This window comes from Thyridium curvatum, assembly GCF_004353045.1.
Source record: "Thyridium curvatum strain D216 chromosome Unknown NODE_18_length_519074_cov_76.432364, whole genome shotgun sequence".
NCBI classification, from domain to species: domain Eukaryota; kingdom Fungi; phylum Ascomycota; class Sordariomycetes; order Thyridiales; family Thyridiaceae; genus Thyridium; species Thyridium curvatum.
The window spans coordinates 489,231-511,755 of record NW_022156773.1 but is presented as its reverse complement, the minus strand read 5'-3'; the positions used below and the strand labels follow the sequence as shown (position 1 = coordinate 511,755).

The window sequence follows — 22,525 nt, the reverse complement described above, 5'->3', positions numbered from 1 at the left end:
CTTATAGAAAGCATTAAGAGTATATAGAGGTAATAACTAATAATAAAGAGGATCTATTATTATAAGATATTAAAGTCTAACCTTTAAAGACCTCTAGGTATATTAGCTTTAATACTCTACCTATACTAGCTAAACAACCTATTTAATAATTAATATTAGTTGACTAATTAACCCTATAATTAGAACTAGTAAAGAAGGGGATTAATATCAACTAGGCTAAGAAAGCTACTACTACTACTTTCTAAGATAAGAAGACTGTCCTATTAAAGATAAGAAGTATAGAAGAGATAGAACTCATACTTAAAATCTTAGTAAAAGATATTGATATTTAGTAAGTATAGATAGCTATTATAATTATCCTATAATAACTAGAAAAGTGCTTTAAATCACCTCTTCTAGTAATACTAGTAAAGAAGGCAAGAGGATTTAATCCTAGTAATTATTAAGACAAGATTATAGTACTTAATAATAATATATAATCTTTCCTAGTAAGTAATAAGCTATATTATAAAGATGATAAGAATAATTAGATAGTACTAAAACTAATATATTTAGTAGTAAGGCAGTAGGTTAATTATCTTATAACTCTAATAATTAACTAATATATATAGGAAGAGTTTCTAATATATATAGTTAATCATTATGATAAATAAATAGCAGAAGACTATATAGGCCTAGATAACCTAATAGAGTACCTATATAATATTAAATATATTTTAAAGAGGCCTATATACTAGAAGTGTATTTAGTACTATAAGGTGCCTACAATCTATAAATCAGAGTATAAGGGACTAACTCTACTTATTAGCATCTTCTTTATAAGGAATATATTTAAAAACCCTAAATAGGCATCAGAAACCCTATAGATAATAGCTATATAAGACTATATAGGATGTATTCACTTCTTTTAGGGATATTCCTTTAAGGATAGAAACCTATTGTCTAACAATATAATAATAGATAATATATAAGGCCTGTAAGAGCTTGATATATTAAGACTGATCACCTATACTAACTTTATAGGCTGGAATAATGCTGATTTCTAAACCTAGATTACAATCACACTTTAAAGCCTATATCTAACTGTCAATAAAATTATAAATACTATAAGAGAGCTATCTAGTATTACCTCTTTATTATCAGTCTGTATTAATCACTATTTTCTGGTGTTTTTAGATATGTGACAACTTATTATAGACCCGGCTGAGTACCAACCATTAAACCATATACTATGCAGCAGCATCATCACACTAATAGGGAATTATGTAAAGGAGACTCAACTATATCTAATCACTAGAAGCAGGATTGATCCTGGGCATGATCCTATCCTGCGATATAAGGAGGATGACAAGCAAGCGTCGATAAAGCCAGCTGGGCAAGCAGCATCGACGAAGCCAGCTGGGCAGGCAGACATTGCACTTTAAGGTGCTGATGGAGCTACTGATAAGCCTCTGCCCGTGCCTACTAACAATCTGGCTGACATAATCGACGATCATGACGATCTGGAGATTTGAATTAATAAGAGACATCACTAAGAGATATCACTAGATGTTGATGAATAGCTTTGCATCATACTATCAACATAACTAAACCATATAACCAATCACTTTACATACATATGAAATTACTGAGGACAGTGATTATTGTTTTTGAAGGGGGGCAATTTGTTGAGCCATAGGCCATGAGTTGTTGATGTGCGCTGTTGCACATTGATGCTGATAGATGACAGCTGCTAATAGCTGTTAAAAGCTATTGGTCATTGTCTGTACATATCTTACACCGATTAGCTCTGATAGCTTTAGTTAGAATCCAACCATGTTTATACCACTGCATCCAGTCCTATCCTTGCCTATCAATAACTAGCTAATAAGTTAACTTATTTAGATATCTATATATATAAGTTTATAAGTTTAGATATATAAGCTATTTAATAATAATAGATATAACTAAATTATTATAATAAACAGTCTCTTAATAATAAGTAATCTACTCTATAAGCTATAATAATATATTTTAAGACTATTACTAAGAGGCTATCTTAAATATATATAAAATAATCTATTCTTTTATTACTCTCTTAAGTCTATCTCTTATACTTATCTATATTAAGACTCTTAAATATATTCTCTATTAAATAATCTTATATAATATTAATATATATACTTAAGACTATTAAAAAGATATTATTCTTTCTTATTTCTATAGTATCTAATAAGAAGAATAGATAACTCTTTAATAAAGTTAAAAAGTTTATCTTTTTTAAGTCTAATCTAGATAAACTATATAGAGCTACTAGAGATATTAATAATATTAATAACTATAGCCTTCTAGGCTTTAGATATAGCCTATTAAAGACTATTAATATTATAGAGCTACTTAAGAATCTAATTATTCTTAAAGAGATATAATTTAATAATTTAAATCTTAACTATCTTTTTAATATTAAGAAATACTAGCTATAGCTAAAATATCTAAGAAAGATAGTTAAGTATCTTTAGAGAAGAAAGAAGGAATAGAACTGATATTATGCTGTATGTATATATGGTTTCATTATATTAATAGTTATTCTAGTAGGGTTATAAATTAAATGGAGTTGATAGAAGCTACTTAAATGACTTATATATAAGGTTCTAATTAATTAATTAATCTAATACTATAGAATTATACTATAGTTATAAACCCTTTAAGAGAGAATCTTAACCTCTATTAATACTATCTTAAAATTTAAATTAACTATAATAAAGTAATATAAATAATCTAGCTTAATTAATATAGGTTTATTAATAAGATACTTATTAATTATTAAATAATTAATTATAATACTAACTAAATATTAATAGAAATAATAAGATTAATTAAGACTAAAAAGAACTAGTAATATAATTATTAATATTATTAGATTTATTAATTAATAGTTAGATTATTAATATATCTTATAATAAGTATTTATTTAGATCTTATATATATAGTTTCTATTATAAGTTACTATATATTAAATCTAATATTTAATTATAAGAAGGCTATTAAGTAAATCTTTTAATATATTTAAGAGATTAAAGATCTTATATTACTCTATAAGAGATAACTTATTAACTTAAAAGAATATATAGATATTAATTAAGAAGAAGATTTAAATACTTATTACTTAATATCTAGATATATCTTTAATATTAGAAGTAATATAATTAGTTAGTTAAGTAAGTACTAATTCATAATAATATTATTATTCTATAAGACTAAATATATAGATTAAATATAAGTTATAAAGAAAATAATCTAATTATAAAGACTTTTTATAGATATTAGCTTTAATCTAAATAATAAGAATTAACTAATAGATATTTATCACAAAACCAACCACCTTTACCACAGTACACCACCCTAGACAGTCAGAAAGATAAGATAGACAGAAAACACACAGACCCTAGGATCACTATCTAAGCTAGTGATCCCTTACTATAGATCACTACACTCTATAGCAAGGACTTATAAAGGATCACTATAATCTAAAGTAATCTATTGTCTATATATATAGATGTATATCTATCTTTAGATACCTACCTTAGATAGCTCTCTAGTATTTAAAGTATCTTATTTAATAAAGCACCCTTAAGTAAAGCTATCTTAGCTATAATTAAGTTAACTACTATTACTTAGCAGCATCTATTACTTACTACTTATATAAACCTATATACCTCTAGTCCTATAAAGTAGTCTTACCTCTTAGGACTAAGGATCATTATATATTAAATACTCTTATTTAGTTAGTAGACTATACCCTAAGCAATACTTATAGAAACTATATTAAGATCTTAATCTACTAATAATACATCCTTATTTATAATAGAATAAGCCAGTACTAAAATCTAATAACTCTTCACTCTAATATAGACCTTATAGATAGAAAGTACCTAGAGTATAAAGTATAAAGTTCTATTAATATATAGAGGAAGTAAGAAAGATCTCTAAGGATTCCTTACTTAGTATAGAGGATATCTTATAAAGTATAAACCTAACTTCTTATACCTAGATGATTAGATATTCTTTACAGTAACTTAGCTTAAAGAAGAAGCCCTCATCTAGTTTAAATCTATATAGAGGAACTACTTAAAACACCTAAAGAATAATAGAGACCCTAAGGCTTAAGTTATTTTTATAGAAGGTTTTACTATATTTAAGAAAGCTATTAAGATAGTTTTTAGAGATCTAGATAAGAAATAAATAGTAGAATAATAGCTAATAGCACTCTAATAAATAGGATCTATATCTAGCTATACCATTAGGTTTAGATAGGCTTTAAGTTCTCTTAAATAGAAAGACAAACCTCTAATAGTTATATTTTATATCAGGCTAAAGATAGAAGTTAAGAACAAACTTACTAAAATAAACCAACCTAAGAAGTTCATACAGTATATTACAATCATAATCTAGATTAACAACTAACTTTATAAATAATAGATAGAATATAGAGGATAATAACTATAGGTATATCATCTAAGGACCTCTAACTAAGGAAGAAAAATAGTATAAGCAAAAGACATTATAACCTAGAGATTTATACAGTATATAGAACCTATAGAACTTAATACTATAAAATAGAATAATAATAAGACCTACTATAACTATAGTAAGAAGAGACACTTTACCTATAACTACTAATAGAAAAAGTAAGGAAAAGTACCTAAGCCTATATAATAAGTAAGTATAGCTTAGAAGGCTAACTATAATAATAAGCACTAGATAATATACTATAATAATACTTATCTAGTATATATCTAAGATAAGAAGGCCTTAGGATGGTTCCTAAAAGTTATAGGATAACTAAGGGTTATTATTATAGAGAAAAGGAGGTTACTTAAGAAGGAACTACTCAGGCTAAAGGAATAGAATAATACCCTACTAAGAATAAATAGGATTAGATCTAGAGATAACTTAGATAAAGAATCTAAATTTATATAGAAGAGAGATATATACTTAATAGCTATAGAAGATAATAATAAGTAAATATAGATATAGCTTAAAGAAAAGAAAGACTAGGGGGAAAACCTATTTACTCCTCTACTAAAAAGTAATAATAAGAAATATAGATAAATAATAGCTACTTAATAATAACTAGCTCTAAGCAGAGAATAGATAGTCATCATACTCCTAGAAATAACTTCTTATCAAGCAGTAATAGGAGGAAGAAGAGAGGTTATATAGGATTAGAAGGATCTATAACTATATTATAAGGATAAATAATATAACTAAATTTTATAATCTATATATATATTTAATAAATACTTAAGATATTTAATAAAGAAACTAAAGCATTAATTTATACCTAGGCAATAGAAAGAATTCCTACTATATATATATCTAAAAGAAGACCTAGAGTATTAAAAGATTTTCTACTAAGATATAATAAAGAGATATACCATCCTATAGATAAGACTTAACTATCTAGTCAACTATATACTTAGATAAAGAGCAATAATTAATTATATTATAGTAGTATATAAAATTTACTAACTTAGGAAACTAGAGTTATAATATTAATAGCAGGAATTATAAGAAGAAACTAGGAAAGAGTAAGTGTACCTCTAATATAATTAGATATAACAGTAGATATAGAAGGCAAGAGAAAGCACCTCTAACATCCTAATACTTACTTAGGGTGAGATATTCATCCTAGAGAAACAAGTAAAAACAGGACAACTAGCATATATAGAATATATAAAGTAACCCTATAAAGAAACTACTAGCCAGTCTATATTAAAAAACAATAAGTATTATTATTAAGAAGCTAAATAAATAGTAAAAAGGTAAAGAATCTAAGAGTAACCTTTAACTTATTACTATTTATAATGAAAATATAGCTTAAAGGATATAAGACTACTATATTAATAGATAGTAGAGCTTAGAAAAACTTTATATCACTATAGATAGTAAATAAACTTAACATATTATAGGCTTATAAAAAGGACCCTTATAAATTATATATAGTAGAAGGAAAACTAGTCTAATATAATAGAGGAATTATTAACTAAGAGACATTATAAATCTTTATTATAGTTAACTCTAAGAAAATATCAATTACTTTAGATATTACTAATATAATAGGACATAATATAATATTAGAACTATTATAGCTATAGAAGTATAACCCTACTATTAATTAGTTTACTAGCCAGCTAATCTAGATAATAAGGTCTAATTAGAAATAATTAAAGAAGGACTCAACCTCTACTACTTCTTAAAGACAGAATATATATAAGTTATAAACCTATAGAGCACTACTATATCTAAAGAAAGATATATCTAGAGGGATTATAATAATACTAGAAGAATATTACTAGTATAACAAACTATTCTAAAAAGAATTAGAAATAGAATTACTGCTATATTTATACTATAACTATAAGATACCTCTTAAACTAGAAATATAGCTAAAATTCTAGAAGATCTATAGGCTGAATAAATTATAGCTAAACAAGCTAAAGAAGTATCTTAAGAAAAATCTTAGAAAGAGATATATTTAATTATTATAATTACTAATAGAATATCCTATCCTCTAGATATCTAAGAAGAATAATAAATAGAGAATATATATTGACTATTAATAACTTAATAACATTATAATTAAGAATAGATATCTATTACTATTAATTACTAAACTTTACAACAGATTATATAGTACTAATTAGTTTATTATACTAGACCTATTAGATATCTATAATCTTATATATATTAAGAAGGAAGATAAGTAGAAAACAGCCTTTTATATCTATCTAGGACATTATAAGTATCTTATAATGCCTTTTAGCCTTATAAATACACCTACCTTATTCTAAAATATAATCAATAATATATTATAGAAGTACCTAGATAACTTTATTATTATCTATCTTAATAATATCCTAATCTACTCTAAAACCTTAGAGTAGTATTAGAAGTATATCTACTAGGTACTATAAGCTCTATAGGATATAAATCTATTAATTAATCTAAATAAGAGTTAGTTTTATATCTAGAAGGTGGTTTACCTTAGATATTTAATTAAATCTAGATAAGTCTAGATAGACCTAGTAAAACTAAAGGCAGTTAAGAACTAGCCTATACTAATAAATATTAAGAAAGTATAATCCTTTCTTAGATTTACTAACTACTATTAAAGATACCTAAAAGGTTATAGAGGACTGACAATCCTCTTAACCAACCTTATAAAGAAAGATATTAAGTTTAAATAGATATCTAAGTATCAAGCAGTATTTAACTAAGTTAAAAGAAATATACTTAAGGAACTAGTCATATAAATAGCTAACCCTAATCAACTATATAAGCTAGAAATAGATATATCTAACTATATCTTTAGAGGATAATTTAGATAATATAATAATAATAGGAAACTCTATCTAGTAATATATTTTTTAAAAAAGCTATATAGACTAAAACTTAACTATTAAATCTATAATAAAAAACTTATAATGATTATTAAATATTTTAAAGAATAGAGACTATATCTAAGTAGCATATAACACCTAGTTATAGTATTTACTAACTATAAGAATCTAATATACTTTATTATATTAAAAGAACTTAATAAGAGATAAATATAATAGGCTAAATTTCTTTTAGAATTTAACTTTAAAATTATATACTGAAAAGGATCTAAAAATAGTAGAGTAAATATACTTAACTAAAGGCTAGACTATAAATAGAAGATACCTATAGAAATATAAGCCATCCTATAGATATAAACTAATAAAAGTATAGAAGGTATTTCTTAATAGATTATACTCACTAAACTTATCATACCACTAGATATAATAAAAGAATAAGAAATCTACTAGTAGTATGACAATAATCCCTATATTAAGAAAAAACCACCTAAGAGATTACTAGTTAGATATAATAAATAACTCTATATATCTTTAGTACTAAGAGAAAAGTATATATAAGAAATATATAAGGCTAAAGCTTATAGATATAAAGAAATTATATAGATTAAGATAAAAGTCTAAGAAATATATAACTTCTCTAAACTTAATAGGATAGTTAGAAAGATATAGAAATCATACTATAAATATAATAATAATAAGATATTAAGACATCTATCTTATAGGGAACTACAGCCTATTCCTATACTAAAGCAACTCTAGTATTTAGTAGCTATAGACTTTATTATTAAATTACTAAAGTCTAAAGATCTAACTACTAAAATAGAGTATAATAGTATTTTAATAGTATTAGAGCGACTTACTAAGTATATATATTTCCTTTTATTTAATAAGTTATATATAGTAGAATAACTTATATTTATATTCCTATAAATAATAGTAGCTAATTATAGGATACTATATAAGATTATTATAGATTAAGGACTAATATATATATTAAAATTCTATATATTCTTAATAGAATAACTTAGAGCTAATAAAAAACTATCTATAGCCTATTACCTATAAACTAATAAATAGACAGAATACCTAAATTAGATATTAGAAGTATATCTATATAACTATATCAACTATAATTAAGATAATTAAATAGAGCTATTACTACTTATATAGTTTGTATATAATAGCACCTCTATTAAAATAATAAAGGTTTTACTATTCTTTACTAACTATAGCTAAAACCTAGAAGCATACTAATAACTATAAGATAAAATTAATATAGAATCTATTATTCTTAAGGTAGAATATCTTAAGAAGTTATATATATCCTTAAAAATAGAACTTAAATTTATCTAAGAATAAGTCTGCTATTACTATAATAGAAAAAGAATGAAGAGACCATCCTTCTTAGAGGGAGATATAGTTTATCTACTATAAAAAAATATTATTATAAAGTAACCTAGTAATAAATTAGACTATAAGAAACTAGAATCCTTTAAAATTAAATAGAGAATCTTAATATCTAACTATAAACTATTATTACTAAAGATAATATAAATTTATCTAATTTTTTATATTTCCCTATTAGAACCAGCCTCTCTAGAAGTATAGCTATAAGAACTAATAGAAGTAGAAGAAGAAGAAGAGGAATATAAAGTCAAATAAATACTTAAGTAAAGAGTATTAGATAGGAAGTATCTAGTTAAATAGAAAGGCTATAATACTATAGAAAACATCTAGGAACCTATTAAGAACCTAATATATTATTAGCAGAAGCTTTAATAGTTCTACCAGTAAAGTTAGTACCTAAAAACAGTTAATAACCATCTAAACTAAAGGCACTCTAGTTAATAGAGGAGGGGTTGATCTCTAGAGAATAAGTATCCTTAGTAATATATATATCCTCCTTCTCTAGCTCCTCTAGAGATTGTATTCTATAGTAGAATAAGTCTGTTCTATAATTCTTTAAAAACTACTTCTATCTATATAGATAAGATAAGTAGTTTAGTATTATCTATAGTTAGGTCTATAGTATAAATATTTTCTTTTTAGTATCTAATTTCTCTTTTAAAACCTTTTACTACTTAGCTAGTATATAGAATACTAAAGAAAGATTAGCTATAAAGGAAAAAAAACTTAAGAAATATAGAAGTATTTATAAGAGAAAGCTATATTAGTACTATTATAAGACTAACTATAATAAATATAGTTATTATATTAAGACTTACCCTCTACTATATAATATATTAGATTATTCTTAAAGTAATAAGAATATAGTATCACTTTAACCCTATAGGCATCTATATACATACTAAGTACAACTCATTCAGAAGTTTTTAAAGATTTCTATTTCTCTACACAATCTAAGAATATATTATTAGAGGGATATTAGAAGAATTAAGAGGAGAGTTTAACACCTACAGTAGAAGTTTTAATTCCAGGCAGATAGGTCTTAAGAATAGCCTTAGATCATTAGGACATCAACCTAAGAGGAGGATATCATATTATAAAACCAACCACCTTTACTATAGTACACCACTCTAGGCAGTCAGAAAGATAATATAGATAGAAAATATATAGACCCTAAGATTGTTATTTAAGCTAGTGATCCCTTACTATAGATTATTACACTCTATAATAAGAACTTATAAAGAATCATCATAATCTAAAGTAATCTATTATCTATATATATAGATATATATCTACTCTTAGATACCTACTCTAGATAGCTCTCTAGTATTTAAAGTATCTTATTTAATAAAGCACCCTTAAGTAAAGCTATCTTAGCTATGATTAAGTCAACTACTATTACTTAGCAGTATCTATTACTTACTGCTTATATAAACCTACATACCTTTAGTCCTATAAAGTAGTCTTACCTTTTAGGACTAAGGATTGTTATAATATTATTAATATACTAAATATTATTATTATTTATTTAAATAATTAAAATACTATTATATTAATAAAGAATCTATTAAATTATTAAAATATAAAGTATATTAATATATAATAATACTTTATAAAAGAAAAGATTATAGAAGAAGTAATAGAGTTAGTATTTATCTTAATATATAATATAATAGCTAATAACTTAATAAAGCTATTAATAAGAGATAAATTTCTTAAGTTCTAAAAGATACTAAATCTAATTAAGATAAAGACTTAATTCTATATAAGTAAAATATAATATAAGATAGTCTATATAATATAATTTATATTAATTTAATAATAAGAGAATATATTTAATAATAATAATAGAAGATAGATAGCTTTAAAGATAATAGAAGTTAATAATTAATATTACTTAATTTAAAGATCTAGACTCTATTATATATAAAGAAGTTAGATATTAAAAAAGACTAAATAGAGTAAAGTCTTAATTAAATAGATTATATAAAGTCTTAATTAACTAAAGTATATATAGAGCCTTAATCTTAATTAAATATAATTAATATATAACTTTAAGCCTATTAAATAATATAAAGTCTTAATTATATATATATATATATATATATAACCTCTCTTAGAAGATTTATAACTATAATATAAATTTATAGTATTAAATTAATTAATTGATTAAAATCTTATATATAAGTTATTTAAGTAGCTTCTATTAACTCTATTTAATTTATAATCCTATTAAAATAACTATTAATATAGTAAAATTATATATATATATAATATAATATCTCTTTTAAAGAGTTTATAACTATAGTATAATTCTATAGTATTAAATTAATTAATTAATTAGAATCTTATATATAAGTTATTTAAGTAGCTTCTATTAACTCTATTTAATTTATAATCTTATTAAAATAATTATTAATATAATAAAACTACTATATAATATAATATTAATTCTATTCCTTCTTTCTTCTTTAAAGATACTTAACTATCTTTCTTAGATATTCTAGCTATAGTTAGTATTTCTTAATACTAAAAAGATAGTTAAGATTTAGATTATTAAATTATATCTCTTTAAGAATAATTAGACTCTTAAGTAGCTCTATAATATTAATAGTCTCTAATAAGTTATATCTAAAGCCTAGAAGGCTATAGTTATTAATATTATTAATTCTTTTAATAACTCTATATAGTTTATTTAGATTAGACTTAGAAAAGATAAACTTCTTAACTTTATTAAAGAGTTATCTATTCTTCTTATTAAATATTATAGAAATAAGAAAGAATAGTATCTCTTTAGTAGTCTTAAATATATATATTAATATTATATAAGATTATTTAATAGAGAATATACTTAAGAGTCTTAATATAGATAAGTATAAGAGATAGATTTAAAAGAGTAATAGAAGGATAGACTATTTTATATATATTTAAGATAATCTCTTAATAATAGTCTTAAAGTATATTATTATATTAAAGCTTATAGAATAAATTACTTATTACTAAGAGACTATTTATTATAATAATTTAATTATATCTATTATTATTAAGTAGATAGTTTATATATCTAGACTTATAAACTTATATATATAGATATCTAGATAAGTTAACTTATTAGTTAGCTATAGGCTAAATTATAATTAAGAGATTAAAAAGTCTAGAACTAATTCTAAGTCTTAATTATAATTAAGAGATTTAAAAGTCTAGGACTAATTCTAGATCTTAGATCTATATTAAAGATAATTAATAGTTATTAGACTTAAGAGTCTTTATAGTTAGAGAACTATACTTAATTAATCTATAATAATAATTATATTCTTATTATTAGATATTATTATAATATCTTTAGAATATAGATATTATATTTATTATATCTCTTTTAACTATATTATATTAATAATATAATTTAACTTATATCTAATAGGTATATTAAAAATAAATAAAATAGATAGATATAATATAATATTAATTCTATTTCTTCTTTCTTTTTTAAAGATACTTAACTATCTTTCTTAGATATTTTAATTATAACTAATATTTCTTAATATTAAAGAGTTAATTAAGATTTAAATTATTAAATTCTATATCTATAAGAATAATTATATTTTTAAGTAGCTTTATAATATTAATAGTCTTTAATAAGCTATATTTAAATCTTAAAAGATTATAGTTATTAATAGAATTAATTATCTTAATAATCTTATATAGTTTATTTAAATTAAGCTTAAAGAAGATAAACTTCTTAACTTTACTAAAAAGTTATTTATTCTTCTTATTAGATATTATAGAAATAAGAAAGAATAATATCTCTTTAGTAGTCTTAGATATATATATTAATATTATATTAGATTATTTAATAAAGAATATAATTAAAAGTCTTAATATAAATAAGTATAAGAGATAGACTTAAAAGAGTAATAGAAGAATAGATTATTTTATATATATTTAAGATAACCTCTTAATAATAATCTTAAAGTATATTATTATAGTTTATAAAGTAGATTACTTATTACTAAGAGACTATTTATTATAATAATTTAGTTATATCTATTATTAAATAGCTTATATATCTAGACTTATAAACTTATATATATAGATATCTAAATAAGTTAACTTATTAGCTAGCTATAGAAGTCTAGCTAAACTATAGTTAAGAGGTCAAAAAGTCTAGGACTAATTCTAGATCTTAATTATAGTTAAGAGGTTTAAAAGTCTAGAACTAATTCTAGATCTTAGACCTATATTATAGACAGTTAGTAGCTATTAGACTTAAGAGCCTTTATAATTAAAGGACCATACTTAATTAATCCTATAGATAATAATAATTATATCCTTATTATTAGGTACTATTATAGTGTCTCTAGAATATAGATATTATATTTATTATATCTCTTTTAACTATATTATATCAACAGTATAACTTAGCTTATATCTAATAGGTATATTAAAAATAAATAAAATAAATAGATATATATGTATATATAAATAACTATTAATAATAATAATAAGAATAAAGATTAATAGCCTAGAATTAGTAGAAGTAGAAATATCTATCCTTACAGTAAATAGGAGTACTAAAAGCTAGGATCAGTATGTATACTATAAGTACCTATACATAAGGCTATTCCCACTATCAGGCGCTGTGTGTATTTAGATGTAGCACCTTCCCACTCTTCTAGGCACTCTAAGCAAGTCAATCAAGCACTATTCCAGTCTATTTCAACATTTAGAGACAACAACGACTGTATAGTTCATTTTCAGAAGCATGTATCTTGGTGCTCCCCGTTTCTGCCTAGTTGCCAGTCTGAGGCCGCACTGACAACATGAGCTGTAAGCTCTCGGGTGAAGGCAAAGTGCCCAGATTGCCAGATTGCCAGCTTGCCAACCTTGAAAGAAGCATGCGGCCCGCGCAGGGCTGGTTAGTTTCGGCCGACAAGTCGCCACTCTTGGTCTTGTCGTCGATCTTGTCGTGGATCCAATGGCCCGGGCCAAGAAGAATCGCGTGCAGGACCGATCGTAAGATCTGACGGGGCGCGGGATGGGTGGAATCTGGAAGTGCCCGATTGGCCGGATTGGCTGCGTCGCCCCCAGCCTAGAAGTTCTTGGTCACTATGATTCATAGTTGATCACGGCGGTCTCGCCCGCCCTCCTGCTATTGGGTGGAAACCTGCATCTCCAGTAATGCCAATCCGGGAGTGGATCAGGTCCAAGGCTCGCATGGTGCGCTTTTGACTCAAGGCAAGGTCATGCGGCGCCGAGACAGACAAGTGCCCAATCGCAGCTGCCAATTGACTATTTCACGATTGCTTCGCTGACTATATAACACAGTTGCCACCCTGCACTCGGCCTGTTTTGTTCAAACTCTGTAATATCCATCAAGGAAAGTAACCGCACAAGTCGGCGATCAAATAGAACCACCACCTAGAAGCACCGGCGCAGCACACACAACACTAGAAGCACCCTTATCTCACCAACACCTGAATTACACTCCTCATCAATGCTGGCAACAACAGCCCCAACAACAACCATCATAACCAACATGAGCCTCCCTTCAAACATCGAGCGAAGCTCGACACCCACATCCTCAAGGAGCCACGACTCCAACTCCGACTTTGACTCCTTCGAGTCGCCCGACACAGCCATGCCGCCCTTCGTCCCGGGCCAGTGCCTCTTCTGCCCCGCCACCTCGCCCAGCTTCGCCGAGAGCGCAACGCACATGCAGAAATCCCACGGCCTCTTCGTCCCGAGCCAGGAGCGCCTCGCCGTCGAGCCCGAGACCCTCTTCAAGTACCTGCACCTAGTCATCTTCGGGTACCGCGAGTGCATCTGCTGCGGCACGCAGCGCGCCACCGTCCAGGCCGTGCAGCAGCACATGACGGGCAAGGGCCACTGCCGGTTCGACATCGCCGCGGAGGACTCGGAGTATGCCGAGTTTTACGACTTTTCCGAGCCCGAGGGCGACGAGGAGGACGAGGACGAGGACGAGAAAGGGAGCGATGCGGAGGACGGCGAGGAGAAGAGGAGGAAACCGCAGCAGGTCGACCAGGACTCGATCAGGTTACCCTCGGGCAAGATCATCTCGCGGCAGCCGTCAGCACAAGCGGCGCCCTCGCAAACGAGGGAGCGCAGGCGTGCAGCGCGCAACGCCGCCGCCGCGGCGCAAATAGAGTACCAGGGAGAGCCTGACGCCGCCAAGGACGCTTCGGACAAGGAAGGCTCCGACTCGGACGTGCTCCCCCAGACACAGGTCCTGTCCCGGAAGGAGAAGCGTGAGAGGGCCGTCGTCTCGCGCCAGCTGGCCAACATGCGCGCCCACGACCGGAGCAGCCTCATGCACCTGCCCACGTCGCAGCAGCTGTCCATCCTAGCCACGCAGCACAGGCACATGATCAAGGTGCAGAAGGAGGAGAGGAGGCGGCAGGCCAAGATCGACCGCAAGGGCAATAAGAACCTGTACGCGTATTGGAACACCGAGACGCCGGTCTACCAGTGCGGTTAGGACGTGGTAGATGGCGTCGGTCTGGTGTTAGCGTACGATAAAGTAGGAATGGCAGAATATAAACCGTGTGAATAAATCAATTCTCCGCCTCCTAGGTAATATCCCCGGAAGACGATAGTAAAAGTATATTCCGATACCCATATGCGATACATGCAATGAATTATCCGTACCAGCCAAGGTTACGACTAAACATACAGTCCATGCTTTTATGTTGCTCGTTGGAACTTGTATTTAGAAGTCCAAAAAGCTTACAACTGAAGCGACAATGCCAAACAGATCAATAATTCCATCTCTATATTCCTAAAGATCTCAGACCGGACTAAAGGCGTAACATATCTTACTATGATAAAGGATGGAATACAAGTCGACTCCAAGGCCATGGACTTAGTAATATCACTTGAAGTGTGCGCTCAACCATTTCGTCTGTCTCTTCTTCAAATATCAGATCAATTGCATATTCCGATGCCATTGTGATGGTGACTTCGTCCTCACACCTCGGCCGCACCGTGTACTAGCACCTAAGCCTATTCTAATCTTCTTCCTGTACGTTGCGGTTTGGTCAATCGAGGAGAACCATGGGCCTTGGTAGTAGCATCCCAAAGAGCTCGAACGAAGCTTCGCCGAGCATTTGTCCATTGGACATCCACATGCTCGCCACCATGCTGTTGGACAAAGTCCTGCAACTTTGTCCAGCATTCAACTTCTCTGACTGCCGAGGTTTCTTTCGGATTGCTCTTGCTCCAAGAGATTGTGTGCTCATGTTTCCATTCTGGATATTTAATATCAAGCTCCAAGGTCGCCTCCTTTTTGGAAAAGTTCCACTTTAGCGCACTATGATGTCTCTTTCCGGCCGGTGAGGTAGATCTTTGTGCAATAGCGTGTCAGTACTCGGACTTGGAAAATGGACCAAGATGTAATAGAGCTTACCTGAAGAGAAGCACTATCTCTACCTGTGCCTCTTTATTGGCCACAAAATGCCACAGAGATTCCGTCAATGCTTGCGCTCGTGATATAATCTGCTTGATCGTTCGCTCCTATAGAGAGGTTAGCACCTAGCGTTCCCTAAGAAAAAACACAACTTCTGATCTACTTTCCTTTCCTCTCCGATTTGTTACGGTAAGCTCTTTACCGTCCCACCCCCATTCCAATCTCTGTGACCCAGGATTCTGGGCCTCCTCAGATGCAATCCAGTGGCACGGGGCATCCTTCTCCAACCTGACAGCTCCGAATTTCGAGATCGAGTCCAAAAGAACCATGCTCTTTGGGCATAGGGCAACCCAATGATTGCCCGTGTTGAAGAAAAGAAACTCGAACTCGTCCGGGTATTTCTCTTGTAGGCGATCTGCCCAGTGAATGATGTTGACGGTACAAGTGCCGGCTGGTGTGCGTTCTAAGAACGAGGTTGCATCGGCGTCGGTTCGGAGGACTGGGCACAACTTCTTGAGCGAGGCTGGGTCTTGTACAAAAGCAGCTAGCGAACCTCGTCGATGTAGAAGAGCCTCGAACATATCAAGGTTTGTGAAGGGCTGGGCCTTTGAGTACTCTCTGGAGACCTCGCGGGCCTTCTCGAGGATCCCTATCATTTTATCCCAACTGAAGAAGCAACGAAGCAGGGTGCTCTGGGGATGATGAGATTTGGTGCCAACAGAGAGAGAGATTTCCATCAATGGGAACTGGCCACCCTTTATATCCATCTTCTGGTAGGCGACGAAAACGTCAGTCCTTGGCCGGTGTTTGCTCAAGATGTTAATGTCGAATGACTGGGCAGGGAGGCAATGGTGAATGGTTGATTGATCAAGGACAGGAGAAGAGAGGCAAACCCGCCTTTCACCTGCATTGTTGAAGACTTTAGACTTGGTGACTGATGGCTGGGCAGGCGTGGAATGAATGAGCGCTCGGGGGCTGTAGAAGACAAAGAATTCACCGAGTGACTGTTGTCTTCATAAATGAAGAGCCCCAAGTAAGTCCAATAATCGTTGAAAACAACTTGAGTATTCCTACCCTGATGGATTCTGTGATATTCAACTGCGTTCAAAGTTTTTCATTGCTCGAAAATTCCTAGTTTATGCAGTGTTCACTACTGAAATTCCTGCAGCTTGACCACCAGTCCTAGTAGCAAAAAAGTGATCATTGTAACTGCCAAACAGCTCCATATGACTGCCTAGAATAATCAGATTGCTTCCTCTACGTGAATATGATTACGAAGGTAAACATGTTCCAATGTACCCTGGCCAGAACCAGAAACGGGCTCAAGATAGGTCAAGATCTTTTCCATCCACGATATCTGGTGTGAGTTTTGACAACAGCCACCGAATGCCTGTACGACAGCGAAAACCTACAACTCCTCAACCCAGACCAGCCATAGTCGTACTTTCTTGTTCTCCTAAGAAGAAACAAGTGCCATACTTATGACTGAAATTCGATCTTGCTGTTCTCTATGGAATGCATAAAAGCAGTCACTCCAGCACAAATGGGAATTATGGTATCGAGCAGGAAGAAATAGAGCTCAGATCTTGATTGAACGATTACTATGCATCAGGCAAGGGATTTGAACGGCACAAATCAAAGAGTAGTTGATGGTAACAAAAGCATACAGGGGTTCACATGTGACACTGCCGGCTAAATCATGAAGACGCATGGTTCTCGTCAAACCATCGAGACTGTTACATCATCAGCAGTTCTTCATTTAGCCTTGTAATTTTCCCCTTAGTCGGCACTGGAGTATGGCTTCGGGACCGCTCCCCACCTCCCCAATATGTTTCTCGAGTATATGAATGTAATGCGTGCCATCGCCATTCAGTTTTCCTTTTGCTGTGGACACGTCGCCCGACTCGCACGGGGAGCTGGTGTCCGAATTGGATAAAACCCTGCCTCCGCACCACTTCGTCTGTGTCTATACTGGGTTTTCTTTTCTGTTTACGTACTGATGCGTCATTGCCGTTGCTATATAATTGCCCACACCGCGCGATGGCGTCGCTTTGCTCAATGGTTCTCGTCTGCGTTTCTCTTGTCATCGCTTTGACCGCGTCCGTAACCGCCAAAATCGAACCTGCCATCCGAAATGACGGAATAGGCCTCGACAAGGTCCAGTATGCAGTGAACCAGAGTGTCCTAGCAGGTACACACCCTATAGGGTGGTATTCGCCCAAAGGGCTCTGCTCCGGGCACTACTGCGTCCACTCGAACCGCCAAGTTGCCAGCCGTCGAGGCATTGTGGTGATCTCCATGTCGAAAGTGCGCGAAAAGATTGACTCCATGAAGGCACTGCTGGACAAGCCGAGTAACAATCAAGACGCGAGTCCATTCCCGTTCGACACAATCGAGGACGCTGACAACGGACTGACTCTCTTGGCCGCCAAGAAAGTCCGCCGCGGCACGCCTTTGATGAACTGGACGCCTGTGTTCCTCATTCACAAGGACTTCTTTGATGACGAGCCAGAGGCCGAGCAAGACCGGCTGCTCGAGGCGGCTCTCCAGCTGCTGCCCGACGAGACGCGCCAAAAGGTCAATAGTTACCGCCAGCGGCCGGGCGGTGGCATGCAGAGCCTGAGGGAGTTCGTCCGCTCGCATCCCTTTGAAATCAACCTCAGCTCGCCCTTCGACAAGGAGCAGTCCGAGAAGCACTTCGCCACGTACCCAGAGGCCTCGATCCTCACGCACGACTGCCGCCCCAACACGGCCTACTTTATCGGCCCGGAGCTGGCCGCCCAGTTCACGGTCGCTCGCAAGCTCGAGCCGGGCGAGACGGTCACGGTCTCGGTCTTTGACTCGATGCTCCCGCGCGCCGTCAGGCAGGAGCTGTCTCACCGGGTGCGAGGCACGAACTGCTCGTGCTCGGCCTGCATTGCCGGTGGCAACCTCATGGGCGTGACCAAGGCTGAGGAGCGGCTGCGCGAAATCAAGTCTCTCGAGGAGCTTCTCAAGGACCCGAGGACGAGCGGTGTGACGGTCAAGATGGTGGACCGGTACTTGTCTCTGTACGAGCAGGAGAGGCTGCAGAGCCGGATGATGGAGGCTTACTGGACCGCGGCGATCAACTACAATAATCTGGGGTATGAGAAGAGGGCTCTCAAGTATGTCCACCTAGCGATACAGGCAGGAATCATCGAGATGGGCATCGAGTCAAATGATATCGTTGCCATGCGTATCATGGCTGCTGACCCCAAGGGTCACTACAGCTGGCAGCAGAGACTCAACGGGTTCAACGGTTGATGAGCGTTGCGGGTCGCGAGGATTCCGAGGATAAACAGATTTCTTAGGAGCATTGAGTGTTTCGTCAATTCCATGAGATTACAAGCTAGTACAATGTCTCGCTGGTTTGAACAGGAGCCAAGGCGAAAGCATGGCATCACTACCACGGAGAAATGCCGCCATCGACGTCCATCATGCCACACTTGTCCCAGTCCGCGTCCCTCTTGCCCTCTATGATACGTACGAGTTCCCTCGCCGGTTCCGCGGGGTCCCTGGCGCCATTCTTGATGCGCATCTTGCGGCCTTCCGGTCCCGTCAGATTGGAGACACAAAAGCCGGGGTCAAACGCAGTGACCCTGCATCCCCACTCGGCAAAATGGACGCGGTGGCTCGTCGCGAGCATGTTAAGCGCCGACTTGCTCATGCGGTAGAAGTCGCCGCGTAACAGGCGGTGAGGGTTGGCAGGGTCCAGCTTCAGCGTCATCGAGCCTTGGCCGGACGAGACGTAGATGATCTTGGGGCGAGACGACTTTTTGAGCAGCGGCTCAAAGATCTCGGTGACAATGGCGGGGCCGAAGGCGTTGGTCTCAAAGGTCTCGCGCAGGTTCGTGAGGGTGTCGCACTCCCTGGTGACGATGATACCGGCGTTGTTGATGAGGACGTCGACTCGGCCGAACCTGGACTTAACATCCTGCCGGGCAGCACGGACGGACTCGATGTCAGTGACATCTATGCGGACAAGAGACACCTCGCCCTTGAGAGCGTCTCCGTGAAGCGACTTTATCTCGTCGACGGCCTTTTGCGCCTTCTCGATTGAGCGGGCAGCCATGATGACATGGTAGTTGGCCGACGCTTTTAGCAAAGCAGCGACAGTCTCGAAACCGATGCCGCTGTTGCCGCCTTGACTTGATATTAGCATGATGTGATGCAGCTGAGATCAAATTCAACCTACCTGTGATGAGGACGATGGTTCTATCTGAGGAGGCCATGTTGTATCCCTTCATTCAGGGCTGGGTATGGAAGATGTATCGATAATATTGGGGTAAAACGTAGTGTTGGAGCAATGGATAAAATCGTCTCAGCGGATGTGGATGCGGACGCAACAATGGTATTCCAATCCAGAACGATGTTCTTCCTTGAGATTTATATACTTTCGAGCCCCTTTCGAACCCAGGCTGAGTCGTGCCTCTGCGATGCTGTCCAGGTTCCTAATACGGAAATTGTGGTATCTAAGTCCGTCGATTAGACCAGCGTCCTGGCGGACGTAGCAACTGCGGTGTTAGGTGATAACGAAGCCCTCGCTCGATTCCCCATTTGGGCTTAGCGTCGTCTTATGCCATCTAACTAACATGGCTTCCGGAGTTTAGACTGCACGATGGGCGGTCGCGGGGTCTTCGCAGATGAGGCGGATACCTTGTACTATTGGTGACGGCATGGCATCAGCATACGAAGCAGACGCTTAGTTGATCAGAGGTGGGAAACACGACCTCTAAGTCATCTGCATACAGCTATGTCTCGCTTCCCGGACAAGCCGCTGTCCGTTGGCACAAACATGCATAAACCGGAATTCATACGGCCGCTTTGAACAAACATGCCAGGTCGCTCGTCTCAAACCAGAGGCGATCCCTCTTCCAGGCATGCACGATGACGTCTCTGCCAACTCGAGCCACTCCCTGGATCTGGTCTGGTGTGCCCCAGCCCTCGGACGCCGGCGTAACGCAGAGGAGATGCGTGCCTATCTGGATGGCTGCCCGGAATGCGAAGTCTTCGCTGAAGTGTCCATAAGCAGCGACGAAGCCCTCCATGATCCACAGTCCCGCAGGAACGGATTTGTACAGCCGGAGAGCGTATAACTCGCCCACCATCTCGCCAAAGTCGACACTCAACACGCCAAGTTGGGTGCATTCCCAATCAATAATGAATATGGGTATATCAACACCTTCTTCCATCGGAACATTCGGCAGAATGACGCTGGTATGTATGGTCAGCTCGGCCGAGACTCTATCGAAGTGCGCAATGAATAGGCTGCAAATACATACTTTCCTGGAGCAAGATCGCCGTGCACGATCTGGAGTTGACTCTGGTCCTGTAACTCTACCTCGGCCATCTGCTCAAGCTTGTCGAATATGTTCTTGTCGTGACCCAGCAGTGCCGGGAACTGGTCCACGCGTCCCCGGAGGAACCCAAAGTTGAGCATGCGCTTCACCTCCTGGGCAAAACCATTCTCTGCCACAACCTTTCGTAGCTCCACTTGCTTTGTACTCCACTCGACATACCCCTTTAGCCACGCACCCACAGCCTTGCCCAGCTGACGACATTGTGGCTCGAAAGACGCCGGGGTTTGGCTGCTGTAATATTGCAGGACGTATTGCTTTAGGTTAATACTGTTTGGGAGGTATTCTTGCACAAGATTTGCGTTCTCTTCATCGAAGTGAAGGGCCTCTGCGGTACGGATTCTGAAGTGATATGCATCCCCGGAATCGCCGCTACCGAATGAAGAACAACCCGAAAGTCTCTTCAACACCTCTTCTTCGACCCGCTGCTGCATGTCAGCTTCGGTGGAATGACGAAAGCGAGGACCAACCCCATTGGCATTGGCTTTTGCACTTACGCAGCGGGTCAAGGTCAATGCAAAGTCGGGCTTGGAGGACATGAAGTTTTCCCCGTGCTTGATTAGCGCTTCCTCCGTTCCGTCATCGAGAGGCCTGCATAGCTTTGCAACATAACTCCAGTTCACGTTCCCTTCTGTAATCTTTTGAAGTGCTACGGACTCAAATCTCGAGCCTTCAAGACTCTTTAAGACCTTGTCCTCTATTGCAACCGAACTTGTTGACGCCATTCCGGGCAAGTGAGCACGTTAGTCTAGGAATCAATCAAGATGTTGTTCGATTAGAGGATGTAAAAGAACTTTTGTTTAAAAAAAAGAGATTCTGGCTGGCTTTCCAGTATTATGTACATACTTGAGAAGCGGGAGGTGAACTTCTACGGCTTTCTTTGCGTGGCTGATGTCATCTTACCAGAGCTCAGCAGTCTCCAGTAAAACAGCCAG

At 34.7% G+C, this 22,525-nt stretch overlaps 5 protein-coding genes across 5 annotated transcripts; 2 read left to right on the top strand and 3 right to left on the bottom strand.

Moving 5' to 3' along the window:
- Positions 1-14,325: 14,325 nt before the first annotated feature.
- On the top strand, positions 14,326-15,285 carry E0L32_004058 (uncharacterized protein; the record flags this gene model as incomplete). The annotated part of the gene is made up of 1 exon (XM_031138427.1): positions 14,326-15,285. One exon carries the CDS (start codon positions 14,326-14,328, stop codon positions 15,283-15,285), a length of 960 nt encoding a protein of 319 aa, XP_030998120.1.
- A 960-nt stretch (positions 15,286-16,245) lies between these two features.
- Positions 16,246-16,868, bottom strand: E0L32_004057 (uncharacterized protein; the record flags this gene model as incomplete). The annotated part of the gene is made up of 2 exons (XM_031138425.1): positions 16,246-16,319; positions 16,376-16,868. 2 exons carry the CDS (start codon positions 16,866-16,868, stop codon positions 16,246-16,248), a joined length of 567 nt encoding a protein of 188 aa, XP_030998119.1.
- A 1,384-nt stretch (positions 16,869-18,252) lies between these two features.
- On the top strand, positions 18,253-19,497 carry E0L32_004056 (uncharacterized protein; the record flags this gene model as incomplete). The annotated part of the gene is made up of 1 exon (XM_031138424.1): positions 18,253-19,497. The coding sequence occupies one exon, from the start codon at positions 18,253-18,255 to the stop codon at positions 19,495-19,497; it is 1,245 nt and encodes a 414-aa protein (XP_030998118.1).
- A 139-nt stretch (positions 19,498-19,636) lies between these two features.
- E0L32_004055 (uncharacterized protein) lies at positions 19,637-20,465 on the bottom strand (the record flags this gene model as incomplete). The annotated part of the gene is made up of 2 exons (XM_031138423.1): positions 19,637-20,376; positions 20,429-20,465. The coding sequence occupies 2 exons, from the start codon at positions 20,463-20,465 to the stop codon at positions 19,637-19,639; spliced, it is 777 nt and encodes a 258-aa protein (XP_030998117.1).
- A 579-nt stretch (positions 20,466-21,044) lies between these two features.
- E0L32_004054 (uncharacterized protein) lies at positions 21,045-22,315 on the bottom strand (the record flags this gene model as incomplete). The annotated part of the gene is made up of 2 exons (XM_031138422.1): positions 21,045-21,447; positions 21,516-22,315. The coding sequence occupies 2 exons, from the start codon at positions 22,313-22,315 to the stop codon at positions 21,045-21,047; spliced, it is 1,203 nt and encodes a 400-aa protein (XP_030998116.1).
- Between the last annotated feature and the right edge of the window lie 210 nt (positions 22,316-22,525).